Source organism: Oryzias latipes, chromosome 24, assembly GCF_053564925.1.
Source record: "Oryzias latipes strain Hd-rR chromosome 24, Olatipes_Hd-rR_3.1".
In the NCBI taxonomy this organism is placed as follows: Eukaryota; Metazoa; Chordata; class Actinopteri; order Beloniformes; family Adrianichthyidae; genus Oryzias; species Oryzias latipes.
In genome coordinates, this window is record NC_136260.1 from 22,318,920 (window position 1) to 22,333,854 (window position 14,935).

Sequence of the window (14,935 nt, forward strand, 5' to 3'; positions counted from 1 at the left end):
GTCGTAATTTTCAACATGGTAACTGATGCTCTGGGTGCTTGCAAAACTTTTTTTATGTAAAAGTAATAAGGCAACGGAGACAGATAAAAATAACCAATGGCACAAGCCGGGAGGCAATTCAGGAATCAGGAGTTTTTTTTCATCCCCCAGTTTAATCCACTTTGTCCAGAATCTTCCACTGTTTCTACATCAACCGAGGAGTGAAAAACTCGTTAATGCAAATTTCTGGCAGCAACTCAATGGGTTAAGGCATGTAGACAAAGTCAAGACAGTATCCTGCAGTTCAAACCGAGCATCAGAATGGGGAAGAAAGGTGACTTTGAACGTGGCATGGTTGTTGGTGCCAGACACCCTGGCCAGAGGATTTCAGAAACTGACCAAGTACAGGAATTTCCCCCGACAACCATCTCTAGGGTTTACAGAGAATGGTCCAAAAAAGAGAAAATACCCATTGAGCGGCAGTTCTGTGGGTGGAAATCCCTTGTGGATGCCAGAGAATAGCCAGACTGATTCCAACAGCAACTCAAAGAACCCGTGGTTCCAACCATGGTCTGCAGAAAAGCATCTCTGAACGCACAACATGTCCAACCTGGAGGCAGATGGACTACAGTAGGAGAAGATCACACCGCGAGCCAATCCTGTCAGCTAAGAAAAGGAAACTGAGTCTACAATTCACAAAGCCTCACCAAAACTGGACAATAAAAGATTGGAAAAGTGTTGTCTAGTATGATGAGTCTCCATTTCTGCTGCCACATTCGGATGGTAGGGTCAGAACAACTTGAAAACATGGATCTATCCTGCCTGGTATGAACAGTTCAGGCTGGTGGGGGTGGTGTACCAACTGAGCAGGTTTATAACGCCACAGCCTATCTGAGTATTGTTGCTGACAACGTCCATCTCTTTATGACAACAGTGTACCCATCTTCTTTAAGGCACCCTGTTATAAAGCTGGAATCATCTCAGACTGGTTTCTTGAACATGACAATGAGCTTTCTGGACTCCAATGGCCCCCACACTCACCAGAACCCAATAGATAACCTTTGGGTTATCTATTGGGTTTACGGGAGATTGGCATCATGGATGTGCAGCCGACAAGTTTGCAGCAACTGATGCTATCATGTCAATATGTACCAAACTCTCTGAGGAATGTTTCCAGTTCCAGTACAAGGGATTTCGGTTCATCCCGCAGCGCCAGTTCTGCTTACCAAAAGTGGCCTACTAGGCGGTTCGCATCTAATCTATTTAAATCAAATCTTTGCCTCCAAGGATTAATGCAGTTCTGAAGGCAAAAGCTGGTCCAATCCAGTCCCAGCTAGGCGGACCTAATAAAGTTGCCGGTGAGTGTATGGGTAAAGGAAATAGTTGGGTGTTTGGATAGTTTGAGGTCAGGTGGGAGTGACAGGGTCATTGGAGAATGGGGGGCGATGTGGCACCCTCTCCGGCGTGGCAGAGCGGCTGCTCCTCAGCTGCTGGATGATTATGCGAGGAGCAGCGGCGCTGTCAGGCTCCAGGTCCCTTTCACAGCACTGCCACGGAGCTTTATCTTGAAATCCCGGTGATTAATGAAGCCGGTGCCACGTTCTGCATGGAGTAGGTGAGCGAGGAATGATCAATCTTAATGAGCTATCTGCTGTCCCTGTATTAACTGTGGGGGAGGGGGGGGGTGCTGTAGGCAATGCTTCTCTTTAAAATAGGATAAGGAGATAGGACGTGCCCCCCCCCCCCTACTGTTTTGTACTAAAACAGTTATCTCAATGGATGCCTTCAAAGCTTTAGAGGCGGCATCATAACCACACTGAAGCCCCAAAATAAGATGTTTGACAGGGGGGTCATTAACACAGAGGTCCCATTCAAACACGTGTGTCAAGGTTACTCATGAGCGGCAGAATTACCTGCACATTCAGAGCACTCAGTGATTGGAATAAATTCCAGCCTCATTAATAATTTGCAACCTTCCAAGCTGTTGTGAATCCCATTTCAGCTTCGACTAAAGCTCCCTCAGATTAGTGGAATGCACTAAAGAGGGGGGAAAAAAAAGAAAGAATCAAACTCTTTCCTGTGATTCTCCCAAATCCTGATGTAGATGGCTTTAAGATGATCGCTCAGAGCGGCCCTACAGAGCGGTTAATTAATTCATGAATGCTTTCTTTTTCGCTTGGAAATGAAATTAGGGTGGAGGGGGTTCTCACAACACATATGGTTTGATATTTGCCTTTGCAAAAGTGGTACATTTGTCGTGAGGATGGGGCAAAGAGGATGTGTGCTTCAGCAGAGGAGAAAGAGACAGAGAGAAGAGGCAGAGGAAGGAGAGGGGAGCGTTTAATTAATGTGCCGGCTGTGATTAATGGTCTCAGTGCGGCTATCACAAACTGGCTGTGTTTTTAATAACTGCCCTGTCGCGCAACCAAAACACTCTCGCGCCTGAATCAAAATAAATATTTACCCGTCACTAATAATACGGGTTAGACTCCAAATAGTCTGAAGTCCCCTTGGTGACCAGCATCTATTCACAGAAAGGTTAAAAGGAGGGGACAGGAAACGCCTGTTGATGCCAACATAAAACCTTAGTCACAACTGACTGAGGTTGTAGACCACTCAGTGCGATAGAGCTAAAAGGTTTATACAGGCTTTTTTTTATGCTGAGGGCGACAGGTTGTAGTGAACACTTATACAACACGTAAGGTTAAGTAGGGTGAAGTACGTAAGACCCCCAAAATCCAGCGTATGATGTTGAGGTTTATTCATTTGAAAGAGCTCTACAAAAGCGTCAGTAATCACGTCTCCATGTTTGGGTTCATGACATCATTCAGAGACTCTCCCAGTACGGAGAGCTTTACCGCCTACTGCAGGAACTGCGTCTGAACGACGGCGCTTTCAGCGGTACTTCCGTCTCTCTGTGACCCAGTTTGACGACTGGCTGCCCCGCATTAGTCCGAGGAGGGCAAAAATAAAAACAAGAACAAAATTAGAGGATATATTTTTGTATTATCATCAAAAATATCATGATGTTGAGGAGGAGAACGATCAGATTCTCCTCCATGTTGGGTTTGGACTCCACCCACTGATGACGTCATCAAGATGTCACAGGCCAAAGCCGAGTTTCTGATTGGTTGAAGCAACACGCATTCTTCATGGCCAAATTTTGGCTAAGTGTGTGCACCAGATCGTCACGCCGCAGGACCTCTGATGTACTCAAAGTCGGAAGAGGCTTGATGCGAAATTTCAAAAAGTGAAAATCTCGATAATCTTCCAATATATGAAAGAATTGGTGTCATATGAAATATTAATTCCCAATTTATTATGAAGATTTCAAGCGGTTGGTAATTTCGCAAATTGAAAGTGACGCCACCCATACGTCACTACCAAATCCAAGTCCCTCATTGGTCAACTGGTTTAATTTAAATTTTTTACGTTGAGCTTGAAAACAGACTTACGTAGTCATGCATGTTGTGAGCGCGGAAGTCCGAAGTACGTGTTTCATAGACTTTTCATTGGAAATGGCCACTTGAACGCGCATTTCTGAGCCCAATGTGAACTTAGCGTGAGGTTTTATTGACAAAATCCTCAAATAAAAAGCGTCATAATTCCGACTTTTCTTCAATATTACCAAAATAATGACCTCCAAGATGCAGGAGACCAGAGATGCAGCAGGTTCAGTCTTCATGTAAACAAATGAGAATAAGCAATTCAAACTTTCCAGAGGCCAAAGGATGACTAGGGCCCACAGAAGAAATGAAACGGTCACAGCAGTGCCGGGATGAGTCGGAGCTGAATGTGAGGCTCAGCCAATCTCGCCATAGCAAAGTAAAACTCTGATCTTAACTCAGCAAGACATCTTAATTGCATTCACTAGCGGTTCCAGAGCGGCCTGGTCCCCAGATGAAGGCTGATGTGAGCTGACTGGAAGATGAACTTACTGGGCAGAGAGGGCTGCTGTATGTGCACCAGAGGAAACTGTGTTTGTGTGTCTACGCCTTTGTGTGAGCTGAAGCTATTCATATGAGTGTGCGTGCCTGCAAACAAGGGCGAGGAGAAACTTTAAATCAACGCCTGACATTATAATAGCGGTGCTGCACATGCTCAGTAGTGCAGCAGGTGGCCCAGCAGATCTGAGAAAACAACTCCATGTCATGTAAAGTTTCTTGCATTACGCCAGTTGAAAGAGAGCGGAAAAAGAGTGTAGCCTCGCATGTGACAACGTGAGGCTTAACCACAATCCGCTCCGAACAGCAGGCGCAGCTCGCCACACGTTAAGACTGAATAACAACATAAAAACCATCTTTTATGCAGCCGAGAAACTGCAGCAGGAATAAGAAGTCGTTTTCAATGTAAATGTCTCTTTGAGGCGTGTGCTGCCTCTAAATGGCGCTCAGGCAAATTTGCATGGAACCAAACTTGTCCCCGTTGAGCTGGGCATTAGCTTCCCCAGGCTGATATTCATCAGGACGGCCATTGATTTTAATGACTCGGTCAATAGACACACGCGGACTCCACTTTCAACAACTTCTTCTCCCTCTCTATCTCCAGCTCTTTCTATTTCCATCTCCTACTCTCGCCCCCCCCTCCTGCGTTCTGGCCCTGTTTTAACCGTCCTTTTACAACAACAATGTCAGTCACTTTGGAATCCCACGGTTCAGCAAATGTGCTGTCAGTTGAGGCACGCTGCAGCGACTGCTTATTAAAGGGAGATGCTTGACAAGATTTTGTTTTTATTCTGGTAAAATTGGGGTTTGAAGGAAACAAAAAGGTGATGCTGTGAAATAAGCAAGGAGAAGAGGTGGGAAGGAAATTAACAACTGCCAACGAGGATTCATGCGCCATGACTGGCAGGTATTATACAAAGCCCTGCTGCGGATGGAGGAACCAGGTAAGCAGATCGCAGCCAGGTTACTGGCACATCTCAGTGGGTGACTGAGTTAGAGCTGCCTTCCAGCTGCTTAGTGTGCATCCATAAACACACAAAAAGCATACCGCTCGTCCGTGGGCAAACAGAGGACTCGGAGAGAGACGCAGGCAGATGTGGATGTGCCCACTGATGCAGACCAAAGACAAATTGCTCCCTTTGAAGACCAGGCCAAATCAAATGTGAACTGTGATTTCTGCCACTGTGGCGTTTGGCTTCAGGGCTGTAAGGCTGACATCTGACAAAACGTCCACGCGGTTACACACCCAAAAAAGCAGCCGATCCTTCCACACACAGATTTACGTGAGCCTGGATTTAGTTCAAAAGGCAGATTTGGGAATTCATGAGGAGTACACATGATATCTGTGTAATATGTGTCTTAAATGTGCACAAAAAAGACACCTTTATATAAAACAGGTGCTTATCTGAACGATAATAAGGTGAGCTGAACATCCCATTTGTAAAAATGTTCACTTTCTGGAGATTTTAAATGTTCACTAGGGGTTGGTAAATCCAAACTAGACGCTCTTTGATGCTGGAGCTGGAGTCGTTTGATTAAAATAAACTTTCATTTGCATGTACGAAACATCTTATTTCTAATCAAATATATCCAAAAATTGTTAACATTAGGTTATCAGAAAATGCTATAACTCAAAAAAAAATTTTTTAGGATGTCTATCTATCATAAGATTGTCCGAGGATGAGAACGTGCAAATTAAAACAAATGCAAGTCTGACTGTTCTTAGTGTTTCCACTCCATTATATCAATAATAATAATAATAATAATAATGGATTGGATTTATCTGCGCTTTTCAAGACACTCAAAGCGCTTACATTGTGTATCAAGGTATGAGTCTCCGTTTGAATACTTTTGTCTGCATACTCTGATAAAGAAGTTGGTGCTAAGCAGTCAGCTGGCTATCCAACAACAAAACAGAGGAAATTGATCAGGTAAATGTACAATAGGGGCTTCTCTTAAAGAGCCGTTTTGTTAATGCTTTGTCGGCACTTTTCTCTTCTAATTTTATTTCAAAGCATTTTTTTTTTCGTTTTGTGAGTTTATTGGCTGTTTTTGTCACAAAGCTTTTAATTAGTCGGCTTCTTCTATAAATTTGGCTATAAAAATAAATGTCTTAGTTTGCAAACAAAAAAAACAAGCTTATTTTGGAAACATTATAAGGCTTCACAAAACATTTAATAATACAATAATAAAGTTCTCTTTTTTTAACAAAAAGAAAGAATTCAATTCTTAAGCAGAAACAGCAGATAGATGCTTTTACCAAAATATGAACAGAAAAAAAAAGAGGCGGTGTGGAGGTCTGTAGAGATTGCCCTCCATATTTTAACACTATGTGACGATGGCAGGGCAAAAGGCGTCTGTGCAGCATTAATATGCGGCGTTAATTGATTTACAGCACACTACATAACACCACTATGAGGTTGGGAATGCTATCAAAAAAAGGGAAATGACAGAAAGTGTCACATAAACAGACGAATGCAAAAGGGAGTCCAGCAGCGGACAGGCCTTGGGGGCCCTCGCTGTCGAGGCAGCTCATGCAATTCCAGCAGCAAAATGAAGTATTCCCATCAGCCACTAACTCACTGGTGTGCAACATTTTTCTTTTTCTCCTCCGGTTTTCTGACGGTGGGTAAATAAAATTCGAACAAAAGTGTTATTTTGAGAACAACAGTAAGTAGCACAACTCAAATGTTCTTTTTTTGACCTTCAAGCTGTTTTTCTCAAATATTTTTTTACCTCAGAAACCAGACTCAGCCCCCCATTGTAACAAGCTTGCAGTGCTTTTTATGTCAAATCAGACTCAGTGCAACAATCTGTCTAACACCACAGAATAATCCCATATTCACCATGACCAAGCAGATGAGGCTAGTAGACTCATTTCAGGCAGCCACCAAAACTAATAGTTTTTCCTTTTGTCACAAAACATTTGCTGATATAGAAATAGGTCAGGTAGGGGACAAACAATCTAAAACTAATTTTAAAGCTGGGTTTAAAGACCCACTACGATCATCTTTTTATTATAAAAGCGTTCCCAGTAATCACAAAAACAAACAAAAGAAACCTTGAGTTGTTTTCTAAGACAGTCCTGCAGAGTGGCAAGAGTTCATTAGGAATTCACCTCTGAGTTGTGGGGGGGACTGTTGGTGCAGAGCAACCCCAACTCCTCTTCCCGTCACCCATAATTGAGCTATCTTTTCCCGCTAGCTTACGACCCGAACCCAGAAACAAAAATTTGAATCAATGTGGGAGCCGTACATTTGGGAGCCAGATTCCAGCTTAGACCAGGACAACAAAGACATCAAAGTGCCTATATCACGTAAATCCGATTTTAAGTTTATTAAAATCCTCATTCTTCACAAAAAACAATTCCAAAGTGGTATTTTTATCCATTCAAGCATCTCCGTGTATTCCTCTAAAAACCTGCGCTCTGAGCATCAGCCCCTCCCTAACCACAAATCGAGTGCGTTTCTCACATTGTGATGTCACAAAGTGAAGAACAGCCCCTTCTAGGAAGACTCTGCACTGCCAGCATCCCCCCCAGGCTAAAACTCACACACGCTTTCTCCACGGAGCTAGCTGTGATTTACTTTTACATGCACAACATGCACGTCCATCTTTGCAAAAGCTCGGATGTTTGTTTTCGTGGGCAAGACGCAGGCTACGCTGCAGAGGCCGACTCTAGGTTGAAGTCATAAAATGGGCGGTACTCACAAGGAGCGAAAGGCGATGCCTCCAAGATCGATTCATCGTACCTCTGGGCATCTTTAGTTTGCCGAAGGTAATATATTATTATTTATATGAATATAGTTTACTCTGAAAGGCATCATATAGTGATGTAGGATCTAGTCATCTTCAGGTGGATTGGAATGGAGCGGAGCAGAGTATTTTCCACGTCACAAATGCGATCTTTGTCAAACAGCATTTTTTTCTATCTGCTTCTGATTTGCAATGACTTGAATAAAGAAAAACTCAGAAATGCAATTTTAGGCTTAATTTTCATTACATTTGTTCTCTATCTTCAGAAAAATGTCACAGGAACATTGAAAACGCGATTTTCATGAGAGAGGGTCTTCACTTCGACAATTGGTCGAGGATTTGGATCCATCTGTTTCAAGCATCATAAACAACTTCAAGGTTAAAGCAAACACAAATTTCTGGCTTTTGCAGACTCAGGCGTGAGGTAGAGCTGTGAGTCTACTTCAGAAATGCTGTGCAAGTCAACAAGGCTTCAAAAGATTTCAGGAGAGATGTGAGGGCAGGGACTGAAAGCTGTTCCCGCCTCGTGTTTAGTAGGACTTGTGTGGATTGCAAGTGAGTGCACAGGAAAGATTAGCTTGACACAGTGAAAACCAATTCCAGAGCACGACACTACAGATGTTTGCTGTGGTGTAGCAATTTAGGATCAGTACAACATGTTCTTTCTGGAAAGAATGGTCTGAGCGTGGGGGTGTGAGGCTGTTTACGGGGTTTTAGCCGCACCACTAAGTCTCCTTTTTTAGGCGTACTTCTATATTCCCAACAACCTTGGAGCAGCTTTGAGGTCAGCTGGCTGTGACTGTAAATTGTATCTTGGCAATCCATTGCTGGTGCTTTAAAGTCTTGTTTATCATCATCAGCGTTTGATGTGCTCTGGTATACAAACAGTTTGATTTAGTCACATAAGCTGGGGTCGCGAGCAGCGGGCCGAGGGTAGTGCAAAAAGGTTCAAACTCTGGGCTAGGACTGTCAGCAAATACAAAACGCATTTGATGGAAAAAACAAGTGGTAGACCCAAAAGAAATGAAGAAATATGTAAGTGCTGAAACAGTGGGCACTCACTGACACGTTGGCGCTTACCTTTAGGATGTCCTGGGTCACTGAACTCATACTTTCCGCTCCCCACAGTTCTCAGCATTTGCAGCCCATTTGCACCGTCTATACTGTCTGCGCAGGTGGGCTGCGCTGCAGCTTGTCCGTTGGTGAGTGGTAGGGCGGGGTGCTGGAGGAGACTGGGGTGAGAGGTTAAGTGACCATTGCCCATAATGCTGTGATGGTTTGGATGAATCACTTGGTTGGCTTGGCCGGCGAGCGCGGACGGCGTGACTGTTGGCTGGGCTGTGGCGAACGGAGGTTGGCTCGGCATGCTCAGAACCATGGAGGGCGGCTGCTGGGTTGACTGCGGCGTCAGTTGGAAGTGGGCGGTCATCAGAGGGTGGCCGGTGGGGTGCACCGGCGTCTGGATGGATGGGGTGACCCCAATTATGGGTGACTGTGCAGTCACGCTGTGGTTGAAAGATGGCGGCTGTGGGAGGGCGTAAGTATGGGGCAGTAGACTGGACTGGCTGACCGCTGCTACCTGAGCAGCCCAGCTGGGACCTGAGGGAAAGGCAGGCAAACAGAGAAAGGAATTCATGTACCTTCTTTAACGCCATATGATGCTAACTTGCAAAGTACCAATTAATTCAGGACTCCACTTAATGTATGCCTTAGTCACATGCACATTAACAAGTGCTGAGCTGCAGTTCTTTTGGTTGTCTGGGTCTATGTAGAGTAGTAAAGGGGACATCTTAAGACACGTACACACCGGACGCGTCAAATCGCGTACAAGCGGCCACTTTCAATAAAAAGTCTATGTAAACACAACCCTGAATTTCTGAATTCCGCATCCAGAACTTCCACTTTCACACCTCGCTACACAAGTTTTTAAGTCCAGTCTCTGGTCTACTTACATAACGGGCGTTCATTGATCACACGCTGGTAGTTCAACCAGCTGAACTTCTTGACTGCTAATCAAGCGGGAAATATTGAATTGTGACCGATCAGGTAGCAGAAGTACCAACGGAAAATGAATTTTATATTTGCCTTTTGTTGCCCAGCCAGAATTATATGACAACAAGCCTTTCACATATCGGAATAGAGCTGTGAAAAAAAAAGCCTGAAGCGAGATTTGCAGGATAAGGTAAGCTCAGGTGTGTCTTAATGGATGGCATAAAAATGGAACATACCATTGTTGTGCGTGTGTGTGGATCAAGTGTGTCATGACGTATTTGTAAGGCTAAGGCTAAGTTACCACTGAGGTACAGGTGATGCTGTCGTACACTCCAGGAGTTCTGGCTCCTTAGTGACCATGCGCAAAAGCTGCATCCACAGTGTGTGCACGTGATATGATTGAAAGAACGAAAAATTGGCATGACACACCTGCATCACACCTACTTCACCCTTACGTGTTGTTTAACGCTTTTAGGCCTAGACTTTTTCTAGACCATTGCGCCTCTTAAAGCGTCAACACAATCATCGTATTTCCAGCGGATTGTGAACAGAGAAAGGCAAAGTGTTCCCTACGACCTGTTGCCTGTAGAAATGATGTGCATGAACATTTTTGCACTACGGGCTTAATGAGCTGTTTATGAGGTTGATATTTTCTGAGTGCCTGTCACTAAAACAGGCAGAAGACTGGTTTAAATTGCAGCAGGTTTATTAGCTTAGCTAAAAGTCCACAAAGCTAAATCAGGGCCAGGCAGGCAGGGGTCAATAACGAGCGTGGGAGCATCAGAGAAGAGACTGGGGTAGTCACAATCCAGGCGAGATTCAGGGCAGGCGAAAACAGGGTCAGAATATCAGAAGGTCAGTTCTGGATGCTCAGTAATGCAGGCAGAGTGGCACAAGCTTCACACCTGAGGCCCAGTACAGTGCTTAGGTATGCTGTGAGTGATTGCAAATTAAATTCAGGTGTGTGGCATCCAGAAATTGTGCGCTGGGGTTGCTGGGGGATGTAGTGTGTTCAGAACTCTGGAGATGGTTCCCGCCCATGAACAGAGGGGGATACAGAGCCATTAGCATGTCACGTACAGGTTTGACCATTTTTCCTCCATAGACAGCCCATTTTCACCTATAAGGGTGAGTAAGGTATTAGCATCACCTTGGATGGAAAAAACACTGAAGATTATTTTTTTAATAAAATGTAAAATAAATTCAGGGATTAAAGGGTTATTAATGCACATCATATTACATTTGGTGAATTTGGAAAGTAAGTTTTGAGGTTTTTAATTAGCTAATCATTCTTAAAAAGATCAAATAAAACTTTATCAACAAATAAGATGAGAACCAAAATACATGTAGTCTGCTACAGACTCAAAGATGCAGCAAAAGCCAGGAAAATGGGCAGAAAGCTGATTTTAGGTCTGATACTGGATGATCAAACAGAAAACTGCAGGAGACGTACACCAGGAAGAGACTGCCACTTCCTAAAGCAGTTTAGCTTCATTTAGATTGGATACTTGCTCAAAGAACAAATTTGAGGAGAGGATTTGCTCCTGAAACCTTCATCACACAACAAAACGTGTTTTGCTACAGGTGGAGGAAATGCTTTTCTGTATGTGAAGGTATATATGCCTAATGCTTGCAGCGTTTGGCATTGTTATCGGCTCAGGAGTCTGTGTGTACCCAGACATTCTGATCCAATCATTTCTCTACCCCGAGGCGATTGATGCTGAGGGTGTGCTGGCTCCACTGGACCTGGATGCTCCTTCCTTTCTTTCTTTATTCACTCACTCCATCTTTGACTCCTCCTGCAATTGTCCGAGTTCCAAAAATAGTCTGTTTGGGCACCAAAGGCTCAGTGGCAGCTTGCAAAAAAGCTGGGGAAAAAATAAGGTTCCGATTATTTATGACACTATCCCTGCTGGTCTAATAATCTGGGTAGAGATGGATGGAGAGGACAGACATGAAGGGAGGTAAAAACCAAAGAAGGGAGGATCAGAAAGCTGTAGATGTCAGCTCAGTTCATAATCTCATGTCAGTGAGGTAATGCCACCAACACTGCATTTCATTTCCTCTGTGTTGTAGCTCTTCTCCACGAAGGATAACAATCAGAACAGATGCATCAATAAATAAACCAATTTAGCCCCCAGAACTCACCGGGGAGTTTACCGAACACATCAGCTGTAGCGATACAATGACCGCCTCTATAGAAAGTTTAAAATTAGAAGTTCATGTTTCAAACCGTTTTTAGCTTTAACATTTTGGGGTTTAATACCAACATGACAAAATTTATGACACTTCTTGAAATAAAATCCTTGGAACATTAAGAGAATCCTCGCCTGTTTTTTTTTAATTTTTTTCATTTTTTACATTGTTCTGACTTTGTCTTTGCTTTGTTTGTGGATTTTATACATTTTTATTCGGTCTCTGCACATTTGGTCTTCAAAACATAAAAACTAGTTTATCTTAATTTTTGGGATTTTTTCTGAGGAAAAACATAAGAAATTTTACCCCTCAGAGTTGAGACTGTACAATTTAAGTTCATTATTGTGTAAAATAGATAGATGGATAGAGTCTTTACTAAAATTCAGTTCAGTGTAATCAAAAATGTAAACCAAAAAAGGTCTGTCCAAACGTTTGGTCTGTACTGTACTTAGAAAACAAAAGAAGGCATGCATTGCCGCAAAAAAAAGTTTTAGAGATAAATTAATAAACGAGTAGAAAGGTATAAAAAAAATCCCTGGACTACTAAAGGTTAAACCATATTGTACATATATACCCACGCTGTTTTCTAGCCTTGCACTTTTACGTAAAGAGCCACTCTGATCATCTTTAGCCAAAATCCAAAAACCTGTATCGTTTTATAGGAGATAGTTTCTGCAGAGCAGCAGGTGTTCATTAGAAATTCATCTCTGAGTTGTGGGCAGTTGCCACACAGTAACCCTGCCCCTACTTCCCGTCATCCACCTGTTTACACTCTCTCTGGCTAGATAACAGCCCCTCGAAACTGGCGAGCAATATTGGACAAATCAAATTACATCTTTTGGTCTGCTCCTAACTCACAACATTATGAACAAAAAAATACTCAGAAATGCATTCTTAAGGCTAATTTTCTTTATAAATGCTACAAAAACAACAAAAAAATGTGATTTTTTTGTCTTTAAAAACTGTGTGACAAGAAATTCTTGATTAAAAAAAAGACCAATTCGATTTGTTGAAATAACTGTCTTCCTCTCAGCTGTATTTCATCCTTCTGCCCTCTAATACAACTTCAAAGATGAACGTTTCCAACAAAGAAACTTTATTTTCTGAAGTCACACCAGTCAAGTTTGTGTTGAGCGAAAGCGTGGTCTAATTCTGGAGCAGTTCGCAGAGGACTCTGCGGTAACACACAGTTCGCAAAAGTGTGGAGAGGAGCTGGCCCGGTCGCGAACTGCAATCACAGTTTGAAACAGCAAGAACACAAATCAATATGCATATGCTGGAGTTTGAGTGTCATGTGCGCCGGTGTTCCGGGTTGGTGACATCTCACTCTGCTCCCGTTTTTTGGTGCGTGTTTGCTGCTGTTTCAGGGAGGAAGCAAGACATTGTTCCGCCATTTCAACAGCCAAAAAAAAAGGTTCTTTGATCAGATTGTTAAATGAATTAATGCAAAATATGCAAACTATAATTACGCAGCCCAAGAAAAAGGAAGCAGCTGGGGCAGAAGTCCTTTTCTTTTTTCCCGTTTTGTGACGATATTTGCCACTACAGAGTAGCAGCTGTCTCTGATGAGGACTGGTTGAACCAGAGTTTCCGCTGGAGCGAGCTTGGCGCCAGCATTACCCTTAAATGAGACTCATTTGTGATAAGCAGGAGGCAGAGGCCAGCAGAGCAAAGGAAGGAAATGAACAGCTCTAGGGCAGAGCCAGTCTGGCTAACTTCATTACAGCGCATGTTTAAAAAGACAAAACAAAAAAAATAAAAACGTCAATCTTAGCTTAACTCTTTAACATTAGATCCTTTTGTGGGCGCTCGAAACAGAATTTACATTTGAACCGCACCATTTTTTTTTACAGTGCTTTCATAGCCCTTCTTTTGATCAGGAAGGAAAAGCAGAATCAAACGATAACAATTCCGTCTTTATTTTGTAACTTTGCTTGAAAACTTAAAGCATATTGTTGGAGGATCCAACCAAAAAAGACGTTTTACAATCTTCTCATTGTTTTACGCACATTCCGATTCGTGTTTTTGGCTTTTTTTTGTGTGCAATTCTTCTGTCTTACTGCGTGTTCAAGCAAAAACTTTGCCCCCGCCATGGTGAAAATGAATTTTGGGCATTGTCGACGACCCCCTCCTAAATCATTATGACATCACAGCGGGAGCGGGAGACACCATAAAATAGAATAGGGTGAAAATCTCTAACAGGGTTAAAAAAATATTTCAAAATTCCGGAACGAAACAAAAACACACACGCCGGGGACATCCAAAGAAAGTTTGGAAATTGTTATGGGATGGTCACAGGACCTACAGTTTGGCGGCCACTTTGTGGAAAGGCGTGAAATTAGGCGATTTGGTTTGGAAAAGAAAATTTAGCTCGACCGATCTTCACGAAATTTCACACACTAAAGTAAAGTGTTAACCTTTGACCTCAAGAAGGTGCCGCAATCTTGAATTCCCCAAAAAAACAAAACACCTTAAGTGGAAGCTACAAATTTAAACTCCGAAGGATTTTCATCCCTTTTCTCCAAACTCCTCCAGCATCTTCGGAAAGCTACTTGCGAAAACAAAAATTGAATTAAAAGTTGTAAATTTTGAAGAGTTACTATGGCGAACTTGCAAAAGTGGCGTTCCTTTATTGGTCGCACATTTTTATCAGAATATTATAGAAATGTATTACATGAATTGATGGCCAACAGAAAAAGCCGGTATTTTGAAAAAAAAAAACATACAACGCTACTTGCGGCCTTATTTTAAAAAATATATATATATATTTTTTTTCTCCGATGTCATTTCTTCAGCTGGTAAGTCCACCAGAACTCCCAAACTTGTGGAACCACACTGTGGTTTGTTTGTAAGAGCACTGAGACCCTCGTTTTCAGACGGATCAGGGTTCGCTTGCAAGGTTTTGGAAGAGTTTTCACCCCACATGCTCCCCTTCAACCTGAGGACACAAGGTCTGGTAAAGACTGCAAGACTCTGTCAGGTTTGGTTTGGGTCAAAACAGTATTACTTTAGTAAAAAGAAGAGGAGTCAGGAAAAGTTATTAAACTTCAGTTTTTTCTCCCCAGCTT

The 14,935-nt window shown here is 42.8% G+C and overlaps 1 protein-coding gene across 10 annotated transcripts in view; it reads right to left on the reverse strand.

Annotated features, from left to right (window-relative positions):
* The window catches only part of klhl29 (kelch like family member 29), a 280,668-nt gene that overhangs the window by 118,179 nt on the left and 147,554 nt on the right, over nt 1-14,935 (reverse strand). For all 10 annotated transcript variants that reach the window (XM_011491437.4, XM_078943199.1, XM_004083387.5 and 7 more), the window contains one exon: nt 8,760-9,278. In XM_011491437.4, the coding sequence (XP_011489739.1) occupies nt 8,760-9,278 (519 nt within the window). The remainder of the gene's footprint in view (nt 1-8,759; nt 9,279-14,935) is intronic.